The sequence below is a fragment of the Pelobates fuscus genome, chromosome 7 (genome assembly GCF_036172605.1).
Source record: "Pelobates fuscus isolate aPelFus1 chromosome 7, aPelFus1.pri, whole genome shotgun sequence".
NCBI lineage: Eukaryota > Metazoa > Chordata > Amphibia > Anura > Pelobatidae > Pelobates > Pelobates fuscus.
Genome location: NC_086323.1, coordinates 127,022,723 through 127,037,463, shown reverse-complemented (window position 1 = coordinate 127,037,463; position 14,741 = coordinate 127,022,723). Strand labels below are relative to the sequence as shown.

Below are 14,741 nucleotides of genomic sequence, written 5' to 3'. Positions count from 1 at the left end.
AGTCCTCCCCTTAGTCTGTCTTCAAGGATGTCCTTCACCCTCCAGCACTGGAATGCCAGTAGAACTTGGCCTCGGTGCTGGATTGAGGTGAGTTATTCTTAACTTTGTGTATAGAAAATTATAAAAATAATTTGTTTTAAAGTTAGATGTGTTCTATATTGTTTTTAGACCCAGCCACCCCCAGTTATTAAATTTACCAGCAATCCAGCAAGAAGACATACACCTCTCTGCCTTCTGAGAGTTCATCAATTATAATGATAACTGTGCAAAGGGGAGTATACACAACAATCCCTGTGACTACCTATAGCCATAGAATGAGAAGTACTGGACACACCTAGCAAACTTAAAGACCTCCCAAAATAGAAGGTCTTAAAGGACCACTCTAGGCACCCAGACCACTTCAGCTTAATGAAGTGGTCTGGGTGCCAGGTCCAGCTAGCTTTTACCCTTTTTTTAATAAACATAGCAGTTTCAGAGAAACTGCTATGTTTATACTGAGGGTTAAGCCAGCCTCCAGAGCCTCTAGTGGCTGTCTCATTGACAGCCGCTAGAGGCGCTTGCGTGCTTCTCACTGTGAAAATCACAGTGAGAGCACGCAAGCGTCCATAGGAAAGCATTATGAATGCTTTCCTATGCGACCGGCTGAATGCGAGCGCGGCTCCTGCCGCGCATGCGCATTCAGCCGATGACGTCGCGAGGAAGAAGAGGAGGAGGAGGAAAGCTCCCCGCCCGGCGCTGGAGAAAGAGGTAAGTTTAACCCCTTCCTCCCCCCAGAGCCCAGCGGGAGTGGGTCCCTGAGGGTGCGGGCACCCTCAGGGCACTCTAGTGCCAGGAAAACGAGTATGTTTTCCTGGCACTAGAGTGGTCCTTTAAAGTGGATGAGCCTCTAGTGGCTCTCTGTCTGATGGTGTATTCTCAAACATTACCGTTTTCTCACTTTTTTTATCTTTTTTTTTCTATAGCTCTTCATCTTTTATTCTGTACTGTTTTTTTACATGCCTCTAATAAAAGAAAGATTGACAAAAACATTACTGTTTCTCTAAAAACAGCAATGTTTTACACTGTCAAAAAGTAGCCTCTATGCACCAGAAGCACTACATTAAGATATGGCTTAGAATGTACCTTTAAAAGGATACTATAAGCACTAAAACAACTTTAGCTTAATTAAACAGTTCCGGGGTTTAGATCATGTAGTCTCACTGCTCAATTCTCTGTAATTTAGGAATTAAACCTCTTTTGATGATTCAGAGCTAGTCACACCTCCTCTGGCTGTGACTTGCACAGCCTACATGGAAAAAATGGTTTCATTTTCAATCAGATGTGACAGCTCAGTGTATGTAATTTTTATCTTTCACTTTTGAACTTTAATCACATGCAGGAGGCTCCTGCAGACTATAGCAGGTTATTAACAGAGTAAGAAATACATTCTAAATTAAAAAGACTATGCAAAACAAAGGAAGTTTAAACATTAGATCTATCTGTACATAAACAGTGTAGGTCACATGCATGAGAGGTGTGGCTAGGGCTGCATAAAAAACATGATTTAACTCCTATATAGCAGGGAACAGAACAGTTAGATACCAGGGGCATGGTCTATACACCAAAACTGCTTCATTAAGCTAAAGTTGTATTGGTGCTTATAGTGTCTCTTTAAGCAATGTTGGCACTCTAAGAAAAGACAACTGCAGTAATTTTAAAAGCATGTTTTTGAATAATTCAATCACTGTCCAATGTGTAATGTTCTTTTCTGTTACCTTTTTTATCATTTGTGTCATCCTCATCATCACCGTCATTGTCATCTTCCATTCCATCTTCATCGTCACCATCACCATCTTCTTCTTCCTCCTCCTCCTCTTCTTCCTCCTCATCATCCTCATCTTCATCATCATCCTCATCATTACCTTCCTCCTCCATGTCCTCTGGGTCCAACTCTGGCTCACTCCCTGAGATGGATGCGTCAGACATTTCAAGTGCGTAGGAGGGCGTGACACATTTACCAGCGCATCATGCCCTCACAGGGTAAGGACTGCAAGAGAACAAGAAAATTATTTTTTTTTAAATAAAGTGATCAAAACATTAGCAGGTAGAGAGAGAGAGACGATCTGTACATAAAGAAAGATGCAATTCTGGCTTGCCAGAGGAGGTGAATTAAAATAAGAAAAAAATATTTAGATTTTGCTTAAGAGAGTTGGTTACACCCAGCAAAGTAGGGGCTACTTTGTCTAATGTATTTTTCCTATACTTGGCAAGCTAACAAAGGATGAAGTTTGCATTAAGCTCCACCATTTTGTCAAAATTGTGAAGTGTAAGAAAAATATATAAAACAATGTAGTCTTTGCTTTGTATTGTTTTAGAGAGAAATAGAGCAGAAATAAAGAAAAGAACAGATTCTGAAAAGAGGAACAGAAGAGGAAACAATAGGAGAAAGGTACGTTTGAGTTGATAGAGCCACTTTAACATACTGCCAGACCCTACAGGAGTCTCCTGTGTGTGATTAAAGTTCAATTAACAGAGCAGGAGATTTAAACTTCTAAAGTAGGATCTAAAATAATTTTGACCAGATGCCCAGACCCAGTGGTAACTATCCTGCCATGTGTGCAACCTAACATTGTACCTATGCCTGAGCTAACTTAGTTTCTACAATCCTGATTTGTTTGGTACATGTCGCTAAGTACTTTTAAACAGTTTAGTGAAAAGTAAATTACCAAAAACCAGGAGCAGTAGATACATAAATCTAAAAGTATTAGGTCATAAGTAACAAGCCTTACCCTGTGTACCAGACAATCAGCTAGCATCTGTTGTTACACTGAGCAAACTCTTGGGGCTTGATAAGACTAGCCCTAGAACTCTCTCAGCAAACCTCTTCGGTTAAAGGGTTACTCCAATCACCATGACCACCTCAATGATTTGAAGTGGTCATGGTGTCTGGATTCTGTATGTGCAACGTTTGGCTATGCTGCCAGCAACATGACGGTGGCATCAGCCAGTTCTAGGTTGGCTAATGTCAATTCTTGGAGTTCTCTGCAAAGTAAACCTGATTTTAGCCTCAATATAATATTTTTGAATAATCTTCAAAATATTACTATATATATATATATATATGCAAGAGTATAAAATAAATGTGAAAATATTATATAATTTTAAAAGTTTATCCAAAAATACTAAATAATATAAAAAATAAACAAATAAAAAGTTTATCCAAAATTAAATTAAAGCCTATTTCCGTGAAAACATAGACATTGTATAGTTTCAGACTGTCCAAATTAGTCATTTCTAGTTTCTCACACACTCTCTGCAAGATGAAGCTTCAATATGGGGGTTCTGCGTAAAGAAGAATTCTAGAACAAACTACTAAAAGCCAAGTATCCAGCATTTCCAGTTTCTATGATGACTTTACTTCATATAGCTCCTCATACATAAACAACACTGCTTCATACACACAATAAATCAGTATTAACCCCTTCAGGACCGGCCTGTTTTTGCGATGTTTGTACGTTAAGGACCAGAGCAGTTTTAACACTTTTGTGGTGTTTGTGTTTAGCTGTAATTTTCCGCTCTCTCATTTACGGTTCCCATACAAGTTATATATTGTTTTTTTCAAGACAAGAAGGGCTTTCTTTACATACCAGTATTTATATTATGTCATATATTGTATTTAAAAAAAATAATGAAATATGGTGAAAAATAAAAAAAACAACATGTTTTTGGACTTTTACTTGAAAAATCTTTTACTTATCTACAAAAGCTAATGAAAAAAACTGCTAAATAGATTCAAAATTTTGTCCCGAGTTTAAAAACACCCAGTGTTTACATGCTTTATTGCTTTTTTTTGCAAGTTATAGGCCTATAAATACAAGTAGGAAATTGCTGTTTCAATATATATATATTTTAAATGTATCAATAGTGACATTGTTACACCGTTATCTGTCATAAATCCCCGAAACACACCTAACATGTACATATTTTTTAAAGTAGACAACCCAGGGTATTTAAAATGGGGTATGTCCAGTCTTTTTTAGTAGCCACCTAGTCACAAACACTGGCCAAAGTTAGCATTTATATTTGTTTGTGTGTTAAAAATGCAAAAACCGCTAACTTTGGCCGGTGTTTGTGACTAAGTGGCTACTAAAAAAGGCTGAACATACCCCATTTGCAATACCTTGGGTTGTCTTCTTTTGCAAATGGTATGCCATCATGGGGCTAATTCTCATTCCTTGGCTACCATACGCTGTCAAAGGCAACCTAACCAATCTGACAAATTTCAATAAAAAAAAAAAAAGTAAAATCAAGCCTTATATTTGACCCTGTAACTTTCACAAACACTATAAAACCTCTACATGTGGGGTACTGTTATACTCAGGAGACTTCGCTGAACACAAATATTAGTGTATCAGAACAGTAAAATATATCACAGCAATAATATCCTCAGTGAAAGAGCTGTTTGTGTGTGAAAAATGCAAAAAACTTCACTTTCACTGACAATATCATCGCTGTGATATGTTTTACTGTTTTGAAACACTAATATTTGTGTTCAGCGAAGTCTCCCGAGTAAAACAGTACCCCCATGTACAGGATTTAGGGTGTCATAGAAAGTTACAGGGTTAAGCACAGTGCTAGCAAATTAAATTATCTGGACTTTTGGCCTGGGTTGGCAGGCAGGTCCCTCAAATTGCAATCATTAAAATTACTTAATTAGGTAAAAATATTACATAAATATGCACGTAGAATTTTAATATATATACATATTTATATATTTGACGTCTACGTGTATATTTATGAAATTATTAATGTAATTTTGTATGTGGACATATGTATATTTCGTATTATTTTTATTTATTTATTTATACATACATATATATATATATCATTACATTCTAAGTGTATTTTGATATAAATATATATATATATCAATATCAAAATACTGTTAGAATAAAATTGAATATATATATATAATTTTTTTTTAATTATTAAAAATTATTTTTATTTTTTGTTATTTATTTTTATTAACATATTATTTGTATTTTATAATAATATATATATACCATATATATAGTTATTATATATATTGTATATATTCGTGTGTAATTTAAATATAAGTGTATTTTTATATTAATATACGTATATATAAATATAAAAATACACTTAGTGTGACATTATATATATGATACATATACATATATTATATATATAGATATAATACATGTATATATATCATATATATATATATACACATATTATAATTTTTTTTACACTGATTGTTTTTTTTTTTTTACTTTATTTGATGATTTTTCACTTGCAGGGAGACTGCCTGTCAGCACAGACAGTCCCCCTGCAGGCAGATACAAAGACCCCTATTGCGGTCATGTGATCGAGTGATCACATGGCCGTGGGGTCCTGATCTGCCGAGGGGGGACTGCCCGGGCAGACAGGCAGTCCCCCTGGACCGGGAGGAGAGCTGATCGCCGCCGTGGGACCGACGGCGATCAGGTAAGTAGCCCAAAACCGTTATGACGGTTCAGGACCGTCAGCGGTCCAAACGCACGTTTTACCGCTGACGGTCCTGAACCGTCAGCGGTCCTGAAGGGGTTAAAGAGACAGTCCTAGTTGAGTTCATTTGTTTAATATATATATAATAGTGTTTGAGCAGGTTTTGCATTTAAAAAAAATAAATGAAATCTAGCTACTTCTTTTATCTTTAAATGTGTTATTTGTAACACAGTCCTGATATAAGTGTTTGCAGAGAAGTCCATTAAATAACATTATACGGTTGCATTTGCATGCAGGTATGTAACAGAAGGACAAGGCAATCAAGTAGGTGAGTAACAGAGACTATACTCCACACAACTAAATTGCAATGTCTTGGCATAGCAGCTCTGTTGAGCTGAAACATTGCTGCTCGGTTGTCTGGAATAAAGATTCCTAAAACTCAACTATCTGAGCACTTACAGGGTTATTCATTGAGGTGAGAATTCAAAGTGAATTTCAAATTTAACCCCTTAAGGACACATGACGTGTGTGACATGTCATGATTCCCTTTTATTCCAGAAGTTTGGTCCTTAAGGGGTTAAGGCCAAAAGAGCTGAATTGGAAACAGTAAGTCAGTTATGTCTTTAGTTCAACTACTTTGGCCAATAATTTAAAATTCTCTTTGAATTTACTGTGAATTCTCACTTTAGTGAAGAACTCTGATAGTCTCTTGATGTAAGAGATTTAAAGGGACACTGTAGGCACCCAGAACACTTCAGCTAATTGAGGAAGTATGGGTGCTGTGTCCCTTTTGCACTTAGTCCTGCAATGTAAAACATTGTCGTTCCAGAGAACTGTAATGTTTTACATTGCAGCTCTAAGTCTGCCCTCTGTGGCTGTCTAACAGACAGCCACTAGAGGGCTTCCGGAATCCAAACTGACTTTTGGTCCATTATCTGACGCTGGACGTCCTCACATACCTCCTGTGTCAGATTTTCCCAATAGGAAAGCATTAAATAATGCTTTCCTATGGGGAGGTCTAATGCACGCGCGCATTAGGTCTCCCCCGCCGGCTGACGGTTGGGGAGGAGAGTGAGTGGAGCCTGACCTAGCGCCAAGGGACATCGGCGCTGTATTCAGGTAAGTAGCTGAAGGTGTTTTAACTCCTTCAGCGACATGGGAAGGAGGGCACTCCAGGATTCTCTAGTGCCAGGAAAACAGGTTTGTTTTCCTGGCACTTTAAGTGTATCTGAGCAATGTTAAAGTGTCATGGTATAAACATTTTTATTTAATAGTAAATTAAATACTATCTGTACATTGTTATAGCAAACCTATAGACTTGTTGAAAACCTGTTACTTAAATCAGCATAAAGAGCTGAAGAACAGGGAGAGCAAGAGAACTGTATACAAGTGGATTGTCCTACGTGGGAATAATGTCCTTTAAAGGATTACTGCAAGCACCATGGCCACTTTGGTGATTTGAAGTGGTCATGGTACTTGGAATCTGTATGTACAACGTTTTGCTATGAAAAGCGGCACATTAGGAGTTTAACCCCTTTTCTGACAGAGGTGTAACTCGACATCTGACAGCATAACTGTGGTGTCATTAGTCAGCTCACAACTAATGATCAATTCTGTGCATATTTCTATGCACAGAGTTACACTCATTGGCAGACGCTCTCAGCCAATGGATGAGCAGCAAGTTTGGCATCCAGGCTGCACCTCTGCAGAAGTCGGATGTTGTAACCCTGCTGCAAAGGAGACCAGGCACACAGAGGGACCTAGGTAAGTGGGCAAACGCTGCCAGATGGATTGTCACCTTACCGGGGAATAGCACCAGGGCACTCCTTCCATTACAACCACCATAGCAACCTTTAAAGGGACACTCTAAGCACTAGAACCATTACTGCTTAATGTAGTGGTTCTAGTGCAATGAGATTGTCCCGCAGTGCAAGCTGACAATTGTAAACACTGCCTTTCCTGAGAAATGGCAACATTTACATTTGTTCCCAGGGCTACCTGAGTGGCAGCTAGTACAGGCTCTTGCAAGAGCAAACTTGGCAACAGTAATGCAATATCCACTGACCTATTAACATGGTGATGCAGAACCAAAGGCAAATAATGTTAGTATCTAAAAATTTCACATTGGATATATCATTTCTCTTCAGAATAAGTAACATATTCAATCGTTATGGGGCAATTTCAGTTAGATTGAACCTGAAAGGACAGGTTCACTTTAAATGATTCGTGATACTGCCATATGACTGCAGCCTAGTACAATAACTGGCTGGAAACACCCAGCCACTTCCCTGGTGGACACAAGGTAGGACTGACTGCAAAGGAGTATGTTTAGAGGAGAGTACCTTTTTAGTTATAATTTATTTTTAGGCATGTTGTGTAATGTATTATCTACATGCTGCACTAAAACTGGGGGAAGGGTGGTCAATTTATGTGTGAAGTGCCCCTTTAACATTAACTGCTTCTGTGGAAAAAAATTGTGTTGCCATAACAACATGTTCATCCATGAAGCAACATTAGAAATATCAGTTCCAGATATGGTGTATTCTCTAAACTAGAATTTAAAGTGAATTGACCATGGAATTGAAAATTGTATGCCAAAACAGCTGAATTGGAAACATTTTTGGATTCTGCCATTCAGCCATTCACTTGTCAATTATGCACAATTCCGGTTTAAGGAATAAACTCTTTTATAAATGATTGTTCTATAGCAGCAATTTCTTGTGTATCAGAAAATTGCAATGGAAAATTAAGCGACAACATTTAGTCCAAAGCAATTGACGAAAAAAATTCTACAAATCTGCAATAGCTACAATTTGGCTGTTTTAACAAGAATTTTGTGTTGGGATTTCCATTTCATTGTTCAGTCATTGAACCCTTACTATGCAAGATAATTTGGCCACATATTTGAAATTGTAGCATACATAAACATGTTTTTATGGGCAATATATTTAAAAATAAAAGCAGTATAATCTCAACTAAATTTATTGACATGCCGAGATGTTGTGCTCAGTACAGATGATGGATTTGCTGTACAACAGAGTTTAAGAAATATAAGGTACATATATTTTCAATGATTTACATATATTATATACAGAGGGAAAAGATCCACAAACACACAGATTTAAAGACGCTTATATTAAAATCACTTTCTCCTCCTCCAAGACGTAAAATGCATATGGACAGGACAGCTACCCAGAAGCTCCCTGACATTAAATGGCACATACAGTATCCCACAACTCCTAACATGTAGCTACAAACTATGAATTGAGCAATGGTACAGCATTAAATGGGATGGCATTGGTATTATTTTTGCATACTTTTAATGTATTATATCAAATATGCAGAGAAAAAAAAAAGAATAGACCAATTTAAGTCTAGAGCATTCCTTTAAGTATTAAAAACAACTTTGAGTGCAAAAAAAAGTTCTGAAAATGTAACCGTAAAACAGCTTTGGTTTCCATGGTTACACTCTATTAAAACATTGACAGAATGAAGGGGCAGTAAAAATCAGTTTAATGAAATGATGACACTAAATAAACTTCACCTTTTCTAGATGGCATTTTTCTGACATTGACATTCAGTTCAGTGATTTTTTCCACTGTTTATTACAGACTACTTTTAAAATACTTTAATAAATAGGGAGAGATTTTGGATGACCCCCTTTGATAATTATCCACTATTTCTGCAAGTTATTTAATTTCCCTTCAAAAATTTCCCCCACTATTCATGCAATTATTTCAATTCCACTTCACAATTATTAAAGGAACACTATAGTCACCTAAATTACTTTAGCTAAATAAAGCAGTTTTAGTGTATAGCTCATTCCCCTGCAATTTCACTGTCATTTAGGAGTTAAATCACTTTGTTTCTGTTTATGCAGCCCTAGCCACACCTCCCCTGGCTATGATTGACAGAGCCTACATGGAAAAAAAACTGGTTTCACTTTCAAATAGATGTAATTTACCTTAAATAATTGTATCTCAATCTCTAAATTGAACTTTAATCACATACAGGAGGCTCTTGCAGGGTCTAGCAAGCTATTAACATAGCAGGGGATAAGAAAATCCTAATTAAACAGAACTTGCAATAAAGAAAGCCTAAATAGGGCTCTCTTTTCAGGAAGTGTTTACGGAAGGCTGTGCAAGTCACATGCAGGGAGGTGTGACTAGGGTTCATAAACAAAGGGATTTAACTCCTAAATGGCAGAGGAATGAGCAGTGAGGCTGCAGGGGCATGTTCTATACACCAAAACTGCTTCATTAAGCTAAAGTTGTTCAGGTGACTATAGTGTCCCTTTAACCCCTTAAGGACACATGACATGTGTGACATGTCATGATTCCCTTTTATTCCAGAAGTTTGGTCCTTAAGGGGTTAATGTCATTTTCAAGTGTCTACTAATAGCATATGCTTTTGAGGCAGGTTCTAAGATGAAGAATGATGTTATATCCTATCCTGGTAATTTTACCATCTTATCTTTCGCGACATGGGCTCTTTTCTAAAGGTGCTTTCACTCAGCATTGACATTGCCATTAATAGTGTCAAATAAGCAGTTAGCATCTTTGTTTATATATGTGTATTTATCATTATTCGCCTGTCAATGTTGAATTTCATTATAGTTCTAATGGAGAAGCAATAAATTAGATGTGGTTTTCTGACAACATAGGGTGCATATCCCTCTCTAAACACTCCAAGTCCCTTAAGATTAAGTGCTTTAAGTGTTAACAGAATGTTCCCTCTTATATTTTATAAAAGTGCTGATTTCAAGTGATCTTATAAAAGTGCTAAATTGCATCATTCTGGCTGTAATTCAGACAACCAGGAGGGTGCTCTTCTCAATTGCTTTGTGCCCCAAGAGGGAAAGCCTATGAGAAGCATTGATGGTGCAGCATAGCTATTGCCTGATAATACTTCTCTCTATGAGAAGCATTCTACTGGCCAGGAGATCATTAGTGATGATAATTATCAATCAGATGGAGCAGAGCTGAGAGGCCCTCTCACCTTTGTATTGGAAGTAAATTACCTCTTTATTTTACAGGCATTGAGGGGAGTCCAGTGACACAAGTAAAATCTCCCAAGTTGGAGAAAAAACAAGAAATAAAACAAACTTACCTTCAACCCACCACCAATGACAAGTCTTACTGAAGCCCTGTCCTCCTCCGTTGATGTCACTCTCCCTTACTGCAGGTCTGTCATTGGTTGTCTGTCACCAGCATGCTCTGCTTGCAGACACCAGACACGTAATGAACAATCACATATGAACAGATTCCAAGAACTATGAACACTTCATATCACTGAAGTAGTCATGGTGTTTGGAGTAATTTTTCTTGCTGGTCACTCTACCAGCATATATGATGTCATAGTTCCCCATCTGACTGCACGTCGAGAAACGCTGTCAAATAGCACAGCTGTACACGAAGAAGCAAAGCGTTCTGCGATTTGTACAAGTTCTAGAAACCTCTGCACTTAGAATTACTGCAACTGTGCACAGAAAACATTAAATGGTAGCTGTCATGCAGTTTACTTTCGCTCTGTCTATACTATTATGCTAACAGATTAGCTTAGCAAATGTACAGATTGGGAGAAAAACCTACCTAAATACAAGTCTATCTCCCACCTGTCAATCAATTATGCCAAAAAATTGATGATAAGGGACAAAATAGGAGACCTCCCACTGGCGGTCCTTCTGTTCTCCCACAAAAGCAACCACAATGCATGTGCTGTGATTCCTATGGTAACCCCCTAGCCGGCACTGCTAGAGCTGGCTAAGGAGTATAGGAACAGAGTGACTGACGTGACTTCATCCAAATGCAGGCATGCTTTCAATAAATATATATATTTGTTTTTATTTACTCTATTTTGAATAAATAATGACACTAATTGCACTTAGAGCACTTTATTTAGTTGTGAAAGTCACTACTGTACTATACTATATAATGCTTTCAATAAAGGCAGCATGTCAGCATCACATAGGAGTTCAGCAAACAGTGCAAACAGTGAGGGCAGGGCACAGGCAGACCAAAGGTGTGTGTCACAGTTTCGAGGGGGGGGTTTCTGTGAGGACATGGCAAAGCGGGATTGAGGTGTTAAAGTGTGTGCTTCAGATCCTCTCCCCTAGGCAGTTTGGAAGTGACAAAGTGCAAGTTAACTTTTCTGTGAACCCTAGTACACATATTTCTGATCTTAAACAGCTAGTGTTCTATCTGCATTTTAAAGAGACACTACAGGCACCAAAACAACTTTAGCTTAACGAAGCAGTATTGGTGTATATCTCATGCCCCTGCAGTCTTACTACTTAATTCTCTGCCATTTAGGAGGTAAATCACTTTGTTTATACAGCCATAGGCACAGTATGGTGACCTGGTATAGATCATGCAGGGGCATGATCTATACCAGGGGTGCCCAAAAAGTAGATCCAATGTTGTAGAACTATAACTACCATTATGTTTTGCATGCCTTTAGAATGCTTTAGAAGGACAAGCTGGAGGCTGTAGTTTTAAAACATCTGGGGATCTACCTTTTGGTCATCCCTGATCTATATACACAAACTGCTTCATTAAGCTAAAGTTATTTTGATGCCTGTAGTATCCCTTTAACCCATTGGTTCCCAAACCAGTCCTCCGACCCAGCAACAGTCCACGTTTTGTCAGTATCTCCATTGGAATAAAAACAAGAAATATATACATTTTGGATTGTTGTTTGGCCATGAGGACTAGTTTGGGAACCACTGCATTAACCTGTGATGTATTTGGTTAAACATGCCTAACAAGTGAGACTCCATAAAATAGCATAAAAGGATACTGACTGGCTAAGCCTTGTCTGGACAGAATTAAAGGGTGGTTATGTAATGGGTGGAGATGTGAACAAAAGAAGAAGAAAAAATCTTTAAAAGTGACTTTTTCTTAATCTTTTATCATTTTGAATTGGTGTGTTTTTGTTTTTGTTTTTTTACATAATTCAAATGCATCATCTATACTTGCTTTAAAAGAAGACTGGGTCACTTCTAATCTAGGGTGCCCATTTTTCCAAAACATAATCAGGCATTAAAATTTAATTATGCAATAGCTTTGTGTCAAATTTTGGTCAATCCTTGTCATAGGACTTTGTAACATGGCAAAATAATCCTACAACAAATCAAGAGAGTAAACAGATTTCACTCGTATAGCTGTATTATCTAAACTCTGACTTGTTCCGAGTTCAAAGTGACTTTCACATTTTTAACCAAAATATCGGAGGAAAACATTCTTCAAATAAGGTTTCAATTTTGGCCTAAAATTTGAAATTCACATGCTGATTTATTCACTGAACTCTGAATTTTAGCAAATTATGCCAACATGTAAAATGAATTTTCCAACTCACCTTTAGTTACAGCTTGGCTGTATTAAATACATTATTCAAGAATTGCCATTTCTGGATAAAGGGAAACTATTTGATGCCAAACTCTTCTGTGCAGCACTAGTAACAACCCCAGATCCCAAAGGCAATTGTTGGTTTATTCCTAAATCCAAGGGGTTAGCATCTCTATTTGCATGCCTGAAAGATGGAATTATAAATAACCGACATTATGTCTCCAAATTTCTCCTGCTAGACCCTAATATTTTTCAATACAAATCAAATAATATGCTTCCCCCCCACCCAAGGTTTTTGTGAAATGAAGGTGATTTGTGGGTTGACTAGTTATGCCTATCTGATTTACACACTTTTCAGACATCTGTCACCCTAGAATATATTTGCTATATGAAGCACTCTGTGCATCTTACAGTTGAACAGTCATAGGCAATAAAAAGAAGGGGAGCATTTTAGTGCTCCTCTCATTTCAGCCACATCAAAACAAATATGTGACTTTTGACTGAAGAAGACAGTTACAAAGGGCAAATATTTGTTTAAAAGTACAATACAGATGTGTTTATTATCATTTCTGAAAATGAGCCATTTCAAAGCAACAAACCCAATATTCACATATTGTTCTACATTTCAAAATAAGACAATTTTTCACTATTTGTCTTGTTTAATGGTCTGTGTGTGTACATGTATATATACATACACACACACAGGGGAGTCAAACACTGCCTGGTGTATGTTTAAAGATTTGCAGATGTAATAATTTAGTAAATATACTGTGAGACAAAAATCTCTATAGATCTCTACTATACATACAGAGATATACACACACAGAAATAAAACATTGTTTATAGAAATTAACGCATGCTGCCACATATACATTAATATCTAGAAGAGCAATTAAAAATGGAGAGTGCATAGAGTGTGTGTGTGTGTGTGTGTGTTTGAGTCCACACACACAGGGGACTCAAACACTGCCTGGTGTATGTTTAAAGATTTATAGATGTAATAATTTAGTAAATACCGTATACTGTTAGACAAAAATCTCTACAGATCTCTACTATACATACAAAGATACACACACAGAGAAATGAAACATTGTTTATAGAAATTAACGCATGCTGCCACTTGCCACACATACATTAATATCTAGAAGAGCAATTAAAAATGGAGAGTGTGCACATACATACACACAGTCTCACTCACTGCATTACTGTTTATAAACAGAATAACCCCCACTGTAATGAGATACGAGTTCCCAAGTACAAGGCTAAACGACAAAGAGACATCCTTACTAAACAATGCTGTGTGCAAGGAGCCCAGTGAAACACAGGATAGTTACCCAGGATATCCCAGCACACATCCCCCCCGCACTTACACACACAGCATGTACACACACACACAGACAGACACACACAGCATGTACACACATACAGCATGTACACACACACACAGACAGACACACACAGCATGTACACACAGACAGCATGTACATACACACACACACACAGCATGTACACACATACAGCATGTACATACACACACACACACAGCATGTACACACATACAGCATGTACATACACACAGCATGTACACACAGACAGCATGTACACACGTGTGTATGGACTGATTGTTATGATCTATAATCTATTTACACAGAGTTATTGGGGAGGCAGATAAAGAGAGTGCACGCTCACACTCCTCCATGTAAACACTCGCCCATATCATCATCACATGGACACAATCAACTCACACGATGTGCGATGCGGACCACCCCCGGGGCTGCTCGGGCTCAGCTCTCACCGCTCCCCGGGATACAGTTCCGGTCTCTGCCAGTCTCTCCCCCCCTCCACCGCTCAGTCCCTGCAGGCCTGTCCGCTCAGCGCCGCCCCGCCGGGAACACAGGACTCGCTGCA

At 37.8% G+C, this 14,741-nt stretch overlaps 1 protein-coding gene across 1 annotated transcript in view; it reads right to left on the bottom strand.

Moving 5' to 3' along the window:
* RAD54L2 (RAD54 like 2) overlaps nucleotides 1-14,679 on the bottom strand; it is a 42,405-nt gene extending 27,726 nt beyond the window's left edge. Inside the window, exons 1-2 of the mRNA XM_063426602.1 lie at nucleotides 14,579-14,679; nucleotides 1,755-2,026 (exon numbers count right to left, since the gene is read on the bottom strand). Of these exons, the coding sequence (XP_063282672.1) occupies nucleotides 1,755-1,965 (211 nt within the window). The 5' untranslated portion in view covers nucleotides 1,966-2,026; nucleotides 14,579-14,679. The remainder of the gene's footprint in view (nucleotides 1-1,754; nucleotides 2,027-14,578) is intronic.
* Between the last annotated feature and the right edge of the window lie 62 nt (nucleotides 14,680-14,741).